At 39.6% G+C, this 17,551-nt stretch overlaps 1 protein-coding gene across 1 annotated transcript; it reads right to left on the bottom strand.

The window, feature by feature from the left end:
* Positions 1 to 4,653: 4,653 nt before the first annotated feature.
* LOC138603216 (myosin heavy chain, fast skeletal muscle-like) lies at positions 4,654 to 15,743 on the bottom strand. The gene is made up of 39 exons (XM_069674916.1): positions 15,540 to 15,743; positions 15,241 to 15,384; positions 14,991 to 15,147; positions 14,875 to 14,902; positions 14,677 to 14,788; positions 14,191 to 14,283; positions 13,997 to 14,060; positions 13,781 to 13,879; positions 13,586 to 13,689; positions 13,364 to 13,502; positions 13,146 to 13,264; positions 12,902 to 13,051; positions 12,654 to 12,824; positions 12,258 to 12,561; positions 11,837 to 11,907; positions 11,661 to 11,748; positions 11,376 to 11,493; positions 11,155 to 11,278; positions 10,933 to 11,069; positions 10,538 to 10,793; positions 10,082 to 10,324; positions 9,821 to 9,997; positions 9,572 to 9,717; positions 8,835 to 8,925; positions 8,358 to 8,747; positions 8,119 to 8,245; positions 7,917 to 8,035; positions 7,555 to 7,751; positions 7,290 to 7,473; positions 7,034 to 7,199; positions 6,719 to 6,843; positions 6,294 to 6,602; positions 6,011 to 6,214; positions 5,797 to 5,922; positions 5,510 to 5,680; positions 5,318 to 5,422; positions 5,143 to 5,238; positions 4,889 to 5,017; positions 4,654 to 4,671 (listed from the first exon to the last, which is right to left on the bottom strand). Exons 1-39 carry the CDS (start codon positions 15,741 to 15,743, stop codon positions 4,654 to 4,656), a joined length of 5,805 nt encoding a protein of 1,934 aa, XP_069531017.1.
* Between the last annotated feature and the right edge of the window lie 1,808 nt (positions 15,744 to 17,551).

Genomic DNA, 17,551 nt, shown 5'->3' with positions numbered 1-17,551 from the left:
AGGCTGCAGTGGTGGCAGAGCTGGGAGACTGGTTTCTCACTGAGGAGGCTGTGAAGTCTTTATTTAAACCCTTTATCTCTGTCAATGCCAGACCTTTAATCCAGGCCTAACAGAAGAGTGTTAAGACTGTGGGCTTTGCAGAAATCATTCCAACAAGAAAGGGTGCATGCAAAGCACGTAAGCCATTACATTCTTCTGGCCTGGAGTGAACTGTAGCGAGAAGTTGTATTACTAGAAGCTCTCCGACCAGTGGTTTCTACTCAGTTGTTTTGATGTGGTGCGATCATCCACCTAGCCCTGCTAAAGGTTGAGCATATTTTATACTTCTAGCTTCCCCAATGTGATCAGTTGCTGTTTTTTGTTGTTTCATATTGTTTCGGTTGCATTGACTGTTTTTGTTCAGGGCGGTTATTTGATTTGCGCATGATGAATGAAATAGCTAAATGTCAATGAGGTATCTCATGAATTCTGTAATTTCATACAGTCCTCCTTTGTTTCATATCATCTTTTTCAATGAGGGTCATTCTAACATGGGCTCCACCGCATTTCAACTGGTGAAGTGACTCATGTAGGATGTTTTGTTACTTAAGAAACAACAAAATGCAGCGCAGTCCACATGTGTTGGTGGATTCAAATGGTGAGATATCAGTCATTTAATACATTTGCATTGTAGAGCCTTTTTAAGAGCTGTTTAATTTTGTATGTCTGGCTCTAAACAGATCTCCCTGCCAGTTTTAGTCACTGCAACATCAATTTGTGTTAAAATCTGTGAAACTGACACCCAATTGCAGTGAATAATACATTAATTCTGCACTTGTATTCTTTAGTTAATCAGATATAGTGATGTAACGTTATATGATTGTCTTGCAATATATCAATTTCGCAGAATCGCTATATCGTGATATTATCTTTATCAATGGTCACATGTTGCGTATCATATCGCGAGTTATCCTGCGATTTCCACCCCTAATTAGAAGACACAGCACCAAAGTTATGTATCAGTGAAATTCTGTATAAACACCTTACATTCTACTCCAAAGGATAATGGTGCAGCATGGTTTTATGGTTGCCGGCTTAGGCAATCTTCTTGTTGTTGTTAATTTTACTGTTGTTCATTCAGACCCCAAAATATGTAGAAATAGGGTGAAAAAATAAAACAGTAAAATTACCTTCGAAGTGTTTTGAGCATTTCCGGGACGGGCTTTGATTTGAGCACTGCTTAGCTTTTACTCAAATAGAACTTGTCAACATCTACAGTTACCATTCTCAATATGGGTATGTTATGTGCTGTAAGGATGATATCAAATTTTGTAAAGGGCCTGTGTTATTTATTTGATGACCGCCCACATTTTCAATTAGGGTAAGATTCTGCAACAGCATGATCAAAAATAGAAAGGCATCTGCAAGTCTGGCCTCATGTGTCAGTAGGCATGAACTAATGACAGAGGCTTCTGGATATAAAGTTGTACAGATGGTATTATGCCTGTGCAGTTGGCCAATTTCATCAGTGATGTGTGACTTTTGTTTGAATCATAGCTATATGTCCCGCTTTACCACATGGCAGTAACAATGATGTGTATAGCCAATGGATTTAGATTTCATTGCTTGTACAGTAAGTGTTGAAGAAGCCTTTGTAATGTATGCACAGATGTTTTATTTCTTTGGTAATTACTTTTCAACTTCATGCTTGCTGTATGCTTGCTGCCATGTTTTAAGTACTATAAGGGACTGGAGGTGGAAGGCCATTACTGTCATAGTTTCAACATTGTCAATTGTTCCAAATTTGCGTTAGATTGCACAATTTGAAATGGGAAACTGCATGGTGTGGTTAATATTTTTTATAAAATGATTAATGCTTTAGAATTCAGCACCCAAATTCAGCGTGCTCCTCTTCAAATGACCATGGAATCATTTCATCATCACCGCAGTAACAGTGTACCAATACCGATCAAAAGTAGGCCCAAGGCAACAGGATTTATAAGTTAAAGGGATAATCATATGGGAGAATGGGAGTACAGTATGGCTGAATGGGCAACTATCTGGTGTATTGGAGGTCCATAAAAATATATATATTATAATTTCTTGATTTTATTCTTATATGGCCGGCTTAGGGTTAGCATCCTTGAGAGGCGCACAGAGGACACATCATCAACATTGCTGGTAAAATGACAAGCAGCTGAGACAGTCTATGTAGGGAGGTTACCGAGAGTCTGCATGTAGAAAGACATGTTTGCCTGTGGTAGTGAGGTAAGGTCTGATTAGACGTAGATGTAAGCTGAAATTACTACTGTTAGAGGAGACATGCTGAGTTTCAAATGTATTTATTTATCCATAGATATTTCAATCAATCAATCAAATTTTATTTGTATAGCGCCAAATCATAACCAGAGTTATCTCGAGACACTTTACAAAAGAGCAGGTCTAGACCGATTCTTTGTTATGTTATTTAAAGAGAGGCCCAACATGAATCACCATGAGTAGCACTAAGCCATATTCGGCATATTGGCAAGGAAAAACTTCCTTTTAACAGGCAGAAACCTCGAGCAGAACCAGAGCCATAGAGAGTAGGCGGAGCTGCTCGTCAACTGTCCTCGCCATGTCCGCAGTGCGCATATCCAGGGGTAGTTTCGGGTCTTTGTTTTAAAGATTTCTGTGGGTTGGTCTTAACAGAAAACAATCTTATTTACATTAGAAACGGGACCTTAATTAACACACAGCGAAAACAACTGTATTAGCCGAGATGGAGAGAAAGCTATTTATATTTTTTGTCGAGAACCGCGCGCGGCTCACGGTAAAAATATGCACGTGTGTCACGCCAGCATTGTGAAGACTCATCCGTTTTAATTTAAAATGAAAATGAACATGTCACACACACACCACGCTTCCAGTGTTGCCCACAAAAGCGCACATTGACCTGATGCGGTCAGCCACATTCTAGATAGTCCTGTTTTAATGTTTATGACATATACAGTTACAGGACATATCATCATACTCTACAACTGCATAGGCTATGGTATAAATGGGCACTTCTGTTTGTCATTTCTGTTGTATTTACAGTAGAAACATTACCATAAAAAGGCTTTTCCTCTGTCCACTACAATTGACAGTACCCTGTGTAACAACAGGGACATTCCACGTCAACCTGTGCCACCCAGTCCCATATAAGAACAGTGTTGTATCCCCTGGCAAGCCTTGTTTTTAACATACACAGGGACATATAGGCTATAGGCCAACAATGTGTTCCTGTAAACAATTTAGTCTAGACCTCTGTTTGTTCTGAGATTAATACTTAAAGGTGCCCTGTAGTTATTTAGGAACTACATTATTTTCCAATCCTATTGTTATCATCTGTATTCCTCATGAGTAGGTAATTACTACTTAAGATTGTTTCCCGATTGTTTCCTCTTTATTTATAGCTTCACACCTTGTTCACGTACATAAATGTAACAGTTAGGGATGCACGATATTGGATTTTTTGCCGACATCCGAAATGCCGATATTTTACAACTCATTTGGCCGATTACCGATACCGATATTTTTTTCCCGCACACCTAATTGCAGAGATCATCAACTCTCTTCTGTATTGGAATTCGCGTACAGTATAATGGTGATACTCTTATTACATTTGTCACAACGGTCGGGGTGACGGGTCTTGAGATGGTTAATCAAGTTTGTAGTGTTGAAAGACTTGAGCAGAAGAAGCTGAGCAGTCATTGCAAACAGCAGTTTTGTATCTATTTCGGACACTTTGAAAAACTTCCACACCACGGACATTTTGGCTTCTAACTCTCTCATGCTGCAGGTAGACACACGTGACGTCATCACGCTGCGCCGCGCAGGACTTCTTCGCGCCGGGGACATTGCGCCGAGGTCGGGCATTTTATCAAGTATGCAGAAAGGCCATTATTTTATCGGTTAATTATATCGGCATATATCGGCGTGTTGGCCGATATCCCATAGTTCATTTTTAAGCCAATATTGGCCGATACCGATAACGTGCCGATAATATCGTGCATCCCTAGTAACAGTGCATAATGCACTACTACAGTATTACTACTAAAAACTTTGTGAGTCATCACAATCTAAAATGTTATACAGATATGTAGATCATTATCACATTGACCTTTTGGATTTTTTAAAATCTAATTACATAAGCTAAGCTGATTTTTTTCTAATCCACACTAACAGCAAATGCATACATTTATAACCAACAATTTCACCGTGTTAAAATTATAAGGGACAAGGTTTTCAGTAGCTAACAAGAACTGAGTGTGTTTTTTGGTCATTTCTGCTTTTTAAAATATGAAGGTGGCTGTCAAGGTCGAAGCTGACACTGCTATCATTCATGCTAAAAGCAGCTGGGGGAAACTGGCTCCACCCACTTAAGACTTAAGCCCCATGGGTATGAAATATGATTGTCCTGAAGAAAGGGAAATGTTTATTTAGACTGTAAGAGCTGCCCACCCCGTTAACCAGATGCCAGGCAGCTGACAAATGCAGCTACACCTAATTGCTGTGTTGAACACTGTGTGACACTAATTGAGTAAATAATACCAAGTACAATTGTTTTAATAATCAATATACAGTTTATTGACATTATAAGAAGACAGTTCAACAGCGTGTTCATATTTTATGAACTCGAGATGATGTCTCTTATTCAGCACTGTCAGCCTGGAAAAAGAGCAAGAAAAATAAAATTATTCAGCATGTACTACTGACATTTAAGCTTTCTTTCTCTTGTGGTAATGAAAGTTAATTCTAATGCATTTTCCATGTTAAAGTCTCTACACCATGTGGGGAAAGTGCCCATGGTAATGGTGCACATGGTTATTAATTTATTGAATTAGTTTCTATGGTCATTTTCCATAAAATATTGATAAATGGTTACCTTGACATCCCGGCTCTTGGCTCTCATCTTGTTGACCTGGGACTCAGCGATGTCAGCACGCTCCTGAGCTTCCTCCATCTCATGCTGAACCTTTCTCAGCCTGGACATGTGAGTGTTGGCCTGTTCCTCCTGTGATGGATTAACAGTTTGTTGCATTTTTTTTTTTACAATTGCTTCACTGAAGTATGGTTTCTCATTGTCATTAATAATTTGTGCTTCCTTCCTATATGTAACATCACAAAAAATTGACTTACAGCCTCCTCAGCCTGCCTCTTGTAAGACTTGACTTTGAGCTGCAGCTTGTCCACCAGATCCTGAAGTCTGGTCCCATTCTTCTTGTCTTCTTCAGTCTACACAGATGAAGGATTGTTACCAATGATGTTTAGAGACATTAAAAATGCATGGTATTTTAGTTAAATAATTAATTACCTGGTAGGTCAGCTCTTTCACTCTCCTCTCATATTTGCGGACTCCTTTAACAGCATCAGCTCCACGTCGCTGCTCAACTTCTACTTCAGCTTCCAGCTCACGCACCTACACCATGATGATAATAAATTCAATAAATTATACCAACATCTTAGTATTTATATATTATGAGTATTTACACTATATAGTGCATACCCTGGTCTCCAGTTTCTGGAGCTGCTTCTTGCCACCCTTCATGGCGAGGTTCTCAGCCTCATCCAGACGGTGCTGCAGGTCCTTGACTGAGACCTCCAGGTTCTTCTTCATCCTCTCCAGGTGAGCACTGGTGTCCTGCTCCTTCTTCAGCTCCTCAGACATCATGGCAGCCTGTAATGTTGGCAGTTTGCAATCATACATGCATAGTCTTGACAGTAATGGTCAAGTGTTAAAAAGTATTTTATGTGATTGCCTTTAGACAAAAAAAGACACAAACATAAACTCACATCAGTGATAGATTTTTTGGCTTTCTCCTCAGCATTTCTGGCCTCCTGGATTGAATCATCCACCTCACTCTGAACCTGGACAAGGTCAGACTCCAGCTTCTTCTTGGTGTTAATAAGACTGGTGTTCTATTGAGCAAGAGAAGACGATGTTTAATGTATATGTGCCTTCAAATCTTTGCTGGAATACAATTCTTTTGAATTCATAAAAACATACCTGAGAGTGAAGCAGTCCGACACGCTCACTGGCATCAACCAGCTCCTGCTCAGCCGTTTTGCGTCCTCTCTCTGTCTGCTCCAGAGCAACTCTCAGCTCCTCAATCTCAGCCAGCATGAGGCCATTTCTGCGCTCCACCATGGAAACCTGCTCCTTCATGTCTTCCTGTCCTCTGAGAGCATCATCAAGATGCAGTTGGGCATCCTGACATTGAAGGGTAAAAAAAAAAGATTAAACCTTTTTCATTTTCATTTTTTTAATTTAACAATCGAACAGAACTCACCTTGAGCTGTCCCTGGATATTCCTCAGTTGTTTCTGGGCCTCAGCAGCCTGCCTGTTGGCATGGCTCAACTGAACCTCCATCTCATTCAGATCTCCCTCCATCTTCTTCTTAACTCTCAGGGCATCATTCCTGCTCCTGACCTCAGAATCAAGAGTGGTCTGCATGGAGTCCATCACCCTCTGGCTGTTCCTCTTGATCTGCTCCATCTCCTCATCCTTCTCCGCCATCTTCCTGTCGACCTCACTTTTGATCTGGTTGAGCTCAAGCTGAACACGGAGGATCTTGGACTCTTCATGCTCCAGTGTACCCTTCGAAAGTCATACCAAAACCATAGTTATCTTTCAACATCAGAATCAATACACCATTATATATACAATGTTGTATTTTACCATGTAAAGTGTTGGATATTGCAACAAAAGTTTACCTCTGCTTCCTCAAGTGCTGACTGAACTTCAGCCTTCTCAGTCTCAGTTGTTTTCTTTGCTTTCTCCAGCTCATGGATACTCTTTCCAGTCTCACCAATCTGTTCAGTCAGGTCTGTGACCTCCTCTACAGAGCAACCAAAGCCAAATTCAGTTAGACTAATTCAGAATATGAAGCATTTATGTAATACTGTATATAAAAGGCCATGTCAAGGCTTTAACAACCACAGAAGCTCATAAACGGAACCAATAGGGATCAAAAAAGAACCCTTTCAATTGTTATAAAAGTCCTATTGACTAAAGTAAGATTGACATACGCTGCAGGTTCTTGTTCTCTCTCTTCGTGGTCTCCAGATGATCCAGAGCCTCCTCATAAGAGTTCTTCATCTTGAACAGTTCAGTGCTGAGAGAGCGAGACTCCTTCTGAGCTCCCTCCAGCTCTGCCTGGCTCTCCTCGTACTTCTGTTTCCATTCTGACAGGACCTAGAATTGTTAAGGTTGATTAAATCATAAGTCACTTACATACGTGTTCGTTTCATGCTAAAACACTGTTTTTGATTACCAGATTTTTACCTTATCAAAGTTCCTCTGCTTCTTGTCAAGGTTGGCAGCCAGAGCATTAGCTCTCTCCACATCAATCATGAGGTCCTCCACCTCACCCTGCAGCCTCTGCTTGGTCTTCTCCAGAGAAGCAGACTTTGAGTTCACAGCCTCAATGGATTCCTCTGCATCCTGCAGACGCTGGGCAAGCTTTTTCCTATAATGAAAAATATTTTTTATTTAATTAGCCAAATTTCGTGAGGTGGTAAAATAAAGACTTTAAATTTAAATACTATACTTGGCCTCCTCCAGCTCCTCAGTGCGCTGGACAGCATCAGTCTCATATTTGGACCTCCACTGAGCCACCTCACTGTTGGCCTTGGACATTCCTCTCTGCAGCTCAGCCTTGGCCTCCTGCTCCTCCTCAAACTGCTCTCTGAGCAGATCACAGTCATGGCGGGCTGATTGGACAGCGTGAGCCAAGGCGTTCTTGGCCTGTTGAGATGAAGAACTTTTGATTAATTGACCCACATATAATTCGCTGTAAATCTCATACACATTAAATAGTTACCATAAAACTTTTCAGGTAACTTGCACACAATGTTTATCATTACTTTTTATGCATGTTGTATTTTGTGAAAAACATGGTTATAGTAATACCTTCACTTCCTCCTCAATGTGCCTCTTAAACTCCTCAATCTGCTGAGTGAAGGCCTGCTTGCCCCTTGTCAGCTGGGAAACAAGAGCTTCTTTCTCCTCAAGCTGGCGTGAAAACTCACCTGAATGACAATATGTAAATGTGTCTCTTATGAAATTGATTATTAATGGTTTATATTACTAGTTTTCATAACAGATGGCTCACCATTCTCTGTCTGCAGTCTTGCTCTCTGTGCATTACTGTCATTGAGCTGGCGGACATTCTCTTCATTTTTGGCCTTGATCTCATTCAACTGGTCTTCAAGAGCTCTGCACATTTTTTCAAAGTTGCCCTATAAACAGCAAAACAGGAGGTATGTTGAGTGCTTTTTACATTTAAAGCTTCTGCCATGTTATATAGTTACAGTTCATATCTGCTTCCTCACTCCTAAACAAACTCCACACCTTTGATTTAGCAACACCCTCCATGTTGCTGGAGACGTCATCAATCTCCATCTTGTACTCGCTCTTCTCCTTCTCCAGCTTCTGCTTGACACGCTGGAGGTTGTCGATCTGCTCGCCCAGCTCTGCAACACTGTCAGCCTGCTTCTTGCGGAGAGCTGCTGCAGTAGCTTCATGCTGCAAGGTGGACTCCTCGAGATCATGTCGCAACTTCTGGAACTCAGACTCGCGCTTCTTGTTCATCTCAATCTGAGCAGCCGTTGCTCCACCAGCTTCCTCAAGCCTCTCACTGACCTCCTCAAGCTCCCTGGAGAGGTCAGCCCTCTGCTTCTCCACTTTAGCCCGAGCAGCCCTCTCAGCCTCAATCTCCTCTTCCAGCTCCTCAATACGAGCCTAGATTTCATCATAATAATATCAAGGTTTATTTGGTGGAAAAAAATGTGTTGTTTGTAATTTCCTTGGACTATTATCCATCTGTACCTGGAGCTCCTTGATCTTCTTCTGAAGCTGAGCGCACATGGACTGTTCTTCCTCAATCTTGCTGAGGAGCTGGCTGATCTCAAAGTCCTTCCTGTAGAAGAGAATTACAATATTTTCTATGTTATGTTCTGAATAACATCAACAAAGGTCTTGGTCATTATTAAGTCTTAGTGACGTGTTGAAATTCTATATTTATTTTACCTGATTGATAGCTGATTATTTTTACCTAAGGTCTAAATAATCCAACATTAATAATGAAATGACTACTTGTGACTGACATTGTCACAATCAATTCTGACTCAATCAATTGCCTTGAATGGTGCCTTTTTTCATATTTATATACATTAGGCACAGTTACCTAGCAACATTCTTGCAGTGATGTAATTTGGCACAGTTGTGGTAAAGGCTCAATTCTAATGTGTTCACAATGACACAGATAACAACATAGCTGACGTTAAGTAGGTATAATGAGTACTATATTCAATTTAGCGTATTGTCGTGCTAACATTTGCAAATTATAAATAAACACGATGGCTATGGCAGATGGGAATATCAGTAGTTTTGTAGTTTAGTGACAACAGTATAGGACAATTAAAGCTGTGACCTGGTTATGGCACCACATGGAGACCATGCTTTGGAAAAATAAATGTTACCAGCAAATGTAATTGAAACCCATTAAATCATTGTGTGTATATTTTAGTCTTGACTAACGTGGCAAACAGTAACAACAAACATACTTCTTGATTTTCTCATCAGATTGCTGCTTGTCATTCTCCAGATCCATTACAGATTCCTGGGACAACTTCAGATCTCCTTCAAGCTTCCTCTTGGCTCTCTCAAGGTCCATGCGGAGCTTCTTCTCTTGCTCCAGTGATCCCTCAAGCTGCCAGATGAGAGTTAAAAAGATATGCATTTACAGAAAGAGCCTCATGTCAAGAGATGTCATGTTATAACGGGGCACAACCACAAAACAATTGTTTTCTTACATCATCCACTTGCTGTTCCAGCTTTGTCTTGGCCTTGGTCAGAGTGTTGACTTTGTCTTCCTCTCCCTGGAGATCATCCAGTGTCTGCTGGTGGCTCTCCTGGAGGGCTTTCTTCTCCTTTGTTAACTTGGCAAGGGACTCCTCTTGAGATGCCATCTCCTCTGTCAGGTTTTTCACCTGAAGTGATATGAAATGTGTGTTATGTCTACCATTTTATTTTGTCTATGTTTTGAAAAACGTAGATTTAAAATTATTTTATACCTTGTTTTCTGTGGCGTGTTTCTCCTTCTCCACTTTAGCCAAGTTCAGCTCCAAGTCGTCAATGTCTTTCTTCAGCTCAGCGCATTCATCCTCCAGTTTCCTCTTCTTGGCAGTCAGCTCAGCATTTGTTTCCTCTTCATCCTCCAGTCTCTCAGTTGTCTCCTTGAGTTTGGACTCCATCTGAATCTTGCTCTTAATGAGCCCCTCACACCTTTCCTCAGCATCAGAGAGGTTCTCAACTTCCTATAGGACATTTTGAACATTCAGTAAGTGGTTATGTTTTTTATTTTCTTGGTAAATTTTTTCCATATTCATTGTTTTTTGTAAATTGAGTTAGACTATTTTCTATTATTTAATTAATCTACAACTTTTGCGTTGCACACACATAGCACAACAGTGTTCAACTACTGAAGAATGTGTGTAATAGAGTCACACTTGCTTTCCTTCTCTACTCACAGATGCTACTTGCAGTTGCAGGTCATTCTTTTCCTGCAGCAGAGAAACCATCTTCTCCTCAAGTTCCTTCTTCTTGGCCAGGGCAGTAGCCAGGTCTGTTTGCATTTTATCATAGTTCTCCTTCATCTGAGACAGCTCCTTCTCAGTCTCAGCACTCTTCAGAAGAGGCTTGATCTTGAAGTACAGTTTCAGCCATGGCCAATTCTTGACATTCATGAATGATCGGACGTTGTACTGGATGGTGAAGATTGATTCTCTGGCAATTCAGAAAGAAAGTGTCAGAATGGGATTTCTTTCATAACTGCAGAGGATAACAATTTAACAAAATTATATGAAAACTACATCAAATAATTTGGCATTACAGCCTAGTGTATAATACTGTGTAATAATCCTACCTCCTTTGCATCATCTTAACAAACTCCTTTCTCATGACGTATCCTCTGCAGAGAGCCTGAGTCATGGTCACCAGCTCAGCCAGTTTCTCATCTCTCATCTCCTCCAGGGTACCCAGCAGACCAGCTTTGAAGAACACCTGCGTTGTTTCATTAAACAAAACCTTTAGCAAACTCACATCCGACACAAACACCACAAAAGTAATGTAGTCTACTACAATGAACCTTTGTGTGTCCAAACTTGTACTGGGTGTGGTCTACATCAATGGAGCCCAGCAGCTTCTCTGAAGCTTTCTTGTTGTCAATGAACTGTCCCTCAGGGATGACACTGGCATTCAATACTTTGTATCTACAAGAGAAAAATATGTTGTTACTTATATTTACCTCACTCCCCAGTCCTGTGTTTAACATCATAATCGCTTGAATTAGTTGTACTGAAAAGTTACCTCTGCTTAAAGTCACCGTAGAGGATTCTGCTGGGGAAGCCCTTTCTGCAGATTCTGATGCCTTCCAGCACACCGTTACACCTCAGCTGGTGGATGACCAAGAAGTTCTCCATAAGACCTAAAAGTTGCACATTTATATTTTTAGAAACATTTTTAGCATCACTTGCTCTATATAGTGCATAACGTAACGTTAAGACAAGACCTGCAAATTGCAAAGGTAAATTGTGTAAAACATTTTTCCCGTTACTTTGTTACTAAAAATGTAGTTTGACTATGATTTTGTACCTGGGGTCTTAGTTTCATTTGGAATCAGGCATCGTACAAAGTGAGGGTGAGTGCTCCTCAAGTTGGTCATCAGCTTGCCCAAGTTCTCCTGTGTATCATCAACACAAGATAATAGATCATCAGTTTTTAAAGATAAGGTCCTTAACTGTTACCCAAAAATATAAAATTGTACATACTCTGAAAAGAGCAGACACAGTCTGGAACGAACCACCCTTCTTCTTGCCACCTTTTTTGCCACTAGTAGCCTCTGTTTTGCAAAACATTGAATTTTGTTAATGGCATTTAATAAATAACACCTATTTACTGAATGAATTAAGTTGTCTTCTCTGTGGAATATGGATTTTTTTATTTTTATTAAAATCAATAAGTTTATTACAGATTAATAGTCTTCAGTTTATGAGAAGGATGGATGGTTTGTTATCCATCACTACAAACATACTGCACCTCCCAAAACATTAGAAACTTCCCTGTCTGATACGTTGACAGTAGCTATCAGTAAGAAGCAATTTAACAATGTTGCTTGCTTTCTTTAATGGTAGAAAATATTTAAGCAGGTTTAAACATGTTAGGCATACCTGTCTCACTCTTATTGCTTACCATCACCACCGTGGGTTACATACAGTAATGCCAGCAGTTTGTTTGCAGACTTCTGGTAAAGCTGAACGACTGAGTCGTTCAGAGGGTCCTTGTTCTTGTCCAGCCAGCCACTGATATTGTAGTCCACTGTACCAGCATAGTGAACCAGGGAGAAGTGAGCTTCAGCCTTGCCCTTTGCAGGCTTTGGCTTCTCAAAGGCCTTGGTCTTGCCAAGATGCTGATCGTGCAGCTTGTTCTTGAAAGTTGTGTCAGAGGCCTTGGGGAACATGCACTCCTCTTCAAGGATGGAGAAGATGCCCATTGGCTGAGAAGATTTTATATTTCATCTTAAATTACAGCTTACTTACTGAATTTTTGCACATGGATCTAGAAATCCTGACTACTAGAGTTACTTACCTTCTCAATAAGCTCAATGCAGGCAGCCAAGTCCATACCAAAGTCAATGAACTCCCAATCAATGCCTTCTTTCTTGTACTCCTCTTGCTCCAGGACGAACATGTGGTGGTTGAAGAACTGTTGCAGTTTCTCATTGGTGAAGTTGATGCAGAGTTGCTCCAAGCTGTTAAACTGTATTACAGAAAAAAAATATTTAATCAATAAAGAATTGAATTTTAAAATTGCTCAGATATTTTTCAGCAACTCACATCGAAAATCTCAAAGCCAGCGATATCCAAGACTCCAATGAAGAACTGTCTTGGCTGCTTTGTGTCCAGCATCTCATTGATACGGATGACCATCCACAAGAACATTTTCTCATAGATTGACTTGCACAGAGCACTGACAGCATTGTTGACCTAGAAATAAGGATTAAGCACAGAATTAGTCAGAATCATATTTTCATATCAAAAAGCTCATCTATGTCTTTCAAATGTCAAGTATTTTCAGTACCTGTGGCACGGTCTGACCTTTGGTCACCATCTCATTTCCGACCTTGACTCTTGGGTAGCACAAAGCTTTCAGCATATCAGCTGAGTTCAGGCCCAGGAGGTAGGCGATTTTGTCAGCCACTGATAGAAACCCCCCCCCACACACAAAATACATATTACCTTGTGTATAACTTTACACACTGGCCTTGCATAATGAGAATGTATTATTTTAACAATTACCCTCTGTGCCATCGGGTTCAGCCTGCTCCTCACGCTGCTTCTGCTTGAATTTCATGTTACCATGATGCATCACAGCACCAGTCAGCTTGTAGATGCCCAGTTTCTCCTCAGCAGTGAAGCCCAAGATGTCAATTGCAGCCTGCAATGTTAATTTTGAAAAGTTAGTGGTACATTTGACATTTTAACCTGTATATTATTTGTTTAATTAAATTGTAGTCTTACATCTGTCGCATCATACTCCTCTATATCATTGATGCTTTTGACAGTGATTTCACCCTGACTGATCATATGGTAGTCGTAGGGGTTGGTGGTAATCAGAAGAGCCTCTAGAGGACCCCGATAGAAATACATCATGTTGTTGGGTGTTTTCCTCTGTAATTTTAAATTTCTTTCAGAAAAATGTGTGTAGTAACATACCCACGATCTCAGGCCTGTGGCCGGTCATCAGCTGATAGAAGATATGGTAGCTCCTTTCAGCAGATAACTGGAAGGTGACACGTGACTTCTCCAACAGATCTGCAGATAACAAAAATATGTGAAAACTTTGAGATTGCTTTTGTACAGTTTATTGCATTCCTTAATCTGAGCCAAAGTGTTATTCCAGATAAGTCTTGACACAGGGTTAAAACTTACAAGTTTCAATATCAGCTGAAGCAAGCTTGCCACTGGAGCCAAAGTGGATTCTGATGAATTTACCCTGGAGAGTTGAATTATTCAGTACTTTATTTGACCTCACACTTCATTACATAACTAACTAAAAATAATGAAAACAATTTTTTTGTCATGTACAACCAAAAAGTCTTAAGATATTTCCTGTATATACTTACAAAACGAGAGGAGTTGTCATTCCTCACAGTCTTGGCATTACCATAAGCCTCTAGTAGAGGGTTGGCTGCAACAATCTGGTCCTCAAGGGAGCCCTGCAAGAGAAGATTTTACTGACATAAGTTATACATTCAAGTGTAGGGATAGACCGATTATCGCCGATATTCGGCATTTTGACGCATATCGGCATCGGCCTTTTTTTTTTTTTTTAATCCAACGGCCGATAAGAGATCAATTTAAAACTGGGTTATTTTGGCTCTGATGCATATGCTTAAAGGCATTTCAACAAAGTTAAGTGTTGGAGTTTGTATTATTCAAAATTTTGACGCCAATATTTTCACTTTTACTTCAAATGAATATCGGCTTCAAATATCGGTTATCGGCCTCCTTGACTACTAATAATCGGTATCGATATCGGCCCTGAAAAAACCATATCGGTCTATTTCTATTCAAGTGATCTTCTCCCCCGACAAACAAACTTATTTTACCTGCATTTTGCCTGGTACAGGCTCAGCCTTCTTGCCTCCAAGAGCTGCAATTGTTGCAAAGTATTGGATGACACGCTTGGTGTTGACAGTCTTTCCGGCACCAGATTCACCACTGGTGTATAGGAGACACATTATCAATATTCTTCTATGTTTTTATTAAGTATAAAGATAAAGCACGACAGTTTTTTATATACTCACGTAATCAGGACAGACTGGTACTCACGATCTGAAATACAAGCATGCTTCAAATGAGCACCATTGGTATTGTTCTTTCAATAAACTTTTGTTTAAAGTAAATATTAAACCAGTATTACCAGTGAGCATGGACTGATAGGCATTGTCAGAGATGGAGAAGATGTGGGGTGGAGCCTCAATTCTCTTCTTTCCTCTGTACGCTCCCACAACTACAGCATCATACACAGGAAGCCACTTGTATGGATTCACGACAACACAGAACAACCCAGAGTAGGTCTGTAATTGTAGAAAGCATAAAAATAATGTGAACATTTTGTTACACTCATATGCTTTTTTAAACACACATTTACTTAGTAAAGTGTTGCTTACGTAGATCATCCATGATGCATAACGCTCTTTGAGGTTATACAACACGCAAGGCTCATTGAGGTGGGTCATCATGGCCATGTCCTCAATTTTGTCGTACTTTGGAGGATTCCTGGGATGGACTTCATCCTCTTTTACAGTGACAGTCTGGATAAGAAATACAGTATATTGTTTGCCTTTAAAATACATGGATAAACAATATTTTAAAATAAATGTTCTTGGTCAGAATCTTATTCTTCTATAAAGGGTCTTAGACAGAAATCATTTGAGTTTTGCTAGAAAAAGAAACATGAATCACCTACCTTCCCACTATCTGTCTCAACCGTGGCTTTGCCACCCTCTTTCTTTGTGAGTTTACCCTTAAGGTACATCTCAGCGGCATCAACCACAAAGTAGGCTGTTTTGGCATCAAATGGAGCAGTTTGTGCCTCAATCCTCTCCTTCTCTGTCTTCCGGAGGTAGATGGCTGCTGGGCCATAGGCCTCCATCTCCGCATCTGTGCTCATGGTGGCACTTTAGTTTAGACTGGGAGATGAAGAGTTCATAATAGTGTTAACATTTCAGTATGATAGAGCAAAGGTTTTGTATGTAGCTGATGATGAAGATTTCATGTATTTTGTAGTGACATGTTTTACCTCAACTTATTCCAAAAAAGACTGAGTGGTGCAGTCTCTGGTGAAGTCTCAAGATGCTATAAGGTCGGTTCTGAAGATGATTAAACATAAGTGTACTTAATAGGCAAAAAAATGAAAATAAAACTTAGACTTAGATAACTTTAAGGGCTTACTGTATTCAAATAATTCATTTAATCATTTACTTGCCCATTAACTCAACTGTCCTCTACAATCAGAGAAAAAATATTGCTCTTAATTAGGATTCAGTATAGATGTGGTGAGACAAGCCATTTTTTAGATGTGTTAGATGTATTGGAGTTTTCTGAAGAAAACTTCTTAAATGCTTTCATAGCATATCAAGAAACAGTTTTTAGGAATAATCGCGAGAATACCGCTCAAGCCTATTACCAAAGTAAATTTTAAAAAAATCACATAACCTTTACAGAATAATCCATAACATTGCAAATTTAGGTAAAAGTTAAGACACTCACCTGTGTGGGGAGCCTATCAGTTCATGCAGAAGTCCAGAGTTGCGTCTTTTATAGAGGGTGGGAGTGCCTGGTCAGCAGTAGTCTCTCACTCAATTTGGTCATGGCATCTTTCTGGTCTGCTGCTTATTTTGTGGTAGTGATGGTTAAGGAGGTGGTATTCATATTTCTATGTAACAATAATTAATCAACATCATCAGAGGATGCATTATGATGTTATACTGTTTGATTTGAGTTGTTTTAATTTGAATGTGGACTTGCATGTGACCAAATAGGAATACATGTTTTTACCGCATCAAAAAATTAATTGCAGTCCAGAGCAAATAGTTGCTGAAATGGAATTACATATACAATTTGCAATTTTCAAACTTTCAAACAATACAGTAAGCCAAATAAAGATTAAGGATCTGCTTAAGGAAGCATGACAACATGTCAAATTATTAAGAGAGAAAAAAGGAGGGGCTTAACCATTTCTGCCCAAGATTATGTTGGTAAATAACAAGCTCTCCGCTCTAAATGTTGGTCCACTACTGCCTCCAAGTGAAGGCATGTAAATGAAGAACAAAATGTATCTTTAATTTAACACTGCACAATATGGTTTGTGTACTTTATATCTCTTGATTCAAGGAACATTGAAGTTGAAATATGTAGTGAACATAAAACATAAAAGCACGAGTGGATGTGGTAGAAACCTGCAAATGGCTTGTATAAAAACCACATCCAGAATCCATAAAAAGGCAATACAAACCAAATCAACCGAAAAATCAGTTTTCACATATAAAAGTGCAGAATTGAAGTTAACAAAAAGAGATTTCCTTTAAAGAAACAGGGGGATGTTGCCATACAATGTAATAATTAAACGAACATTACCAATCTTTATTTAAAATTGTTTTCAGCTTTAAGGGTCGATTCAGCTAGGTCTCTTATAATTCCAGTGGTATTCAATTGCAGGACCCTTGCACGTATGAAACATCTGAAATAAAAGAAAGTTCACCTCTAAATGACACTGATTTAACACAGTTGCCAACACACGTAATATGAAGGTAAATAACCATTTTAATATCAAATGTATGCATCAAGAGTTTGGGGGAAAATATTCAAAGTGCATCATCATTTTGCCCCCAAAAATACGATATTTCACTAAATGTTGTTGTCCCTTTGAAAGTACAATAACACCTATGTGTGTGTTAATAATACCTAAAGGATTCATCT

Source organism: Semicossyphus pulcher, unplaced genomic scaffold (assembly GCF_022749685.1).
Source record: "Semicossyphus pulcher isolate SPU_LCO1_2020_fin unplaced genomic scaffold, fSemPul1.0.p SCAF_23, whole genome shotgun sequence".
Taxonomy (NCBI): Eukaryota; Metazoa; Chordata; class Actinopteri; order Labriformes; family Labridae; genus Semicossyphus; species Semicossyphus pulcher.
The sequence above is the reverse complement of the archived record's forward strand: the minus strand, read 5'-3'. Positions and strand labels throughout refer to the sequence as shown.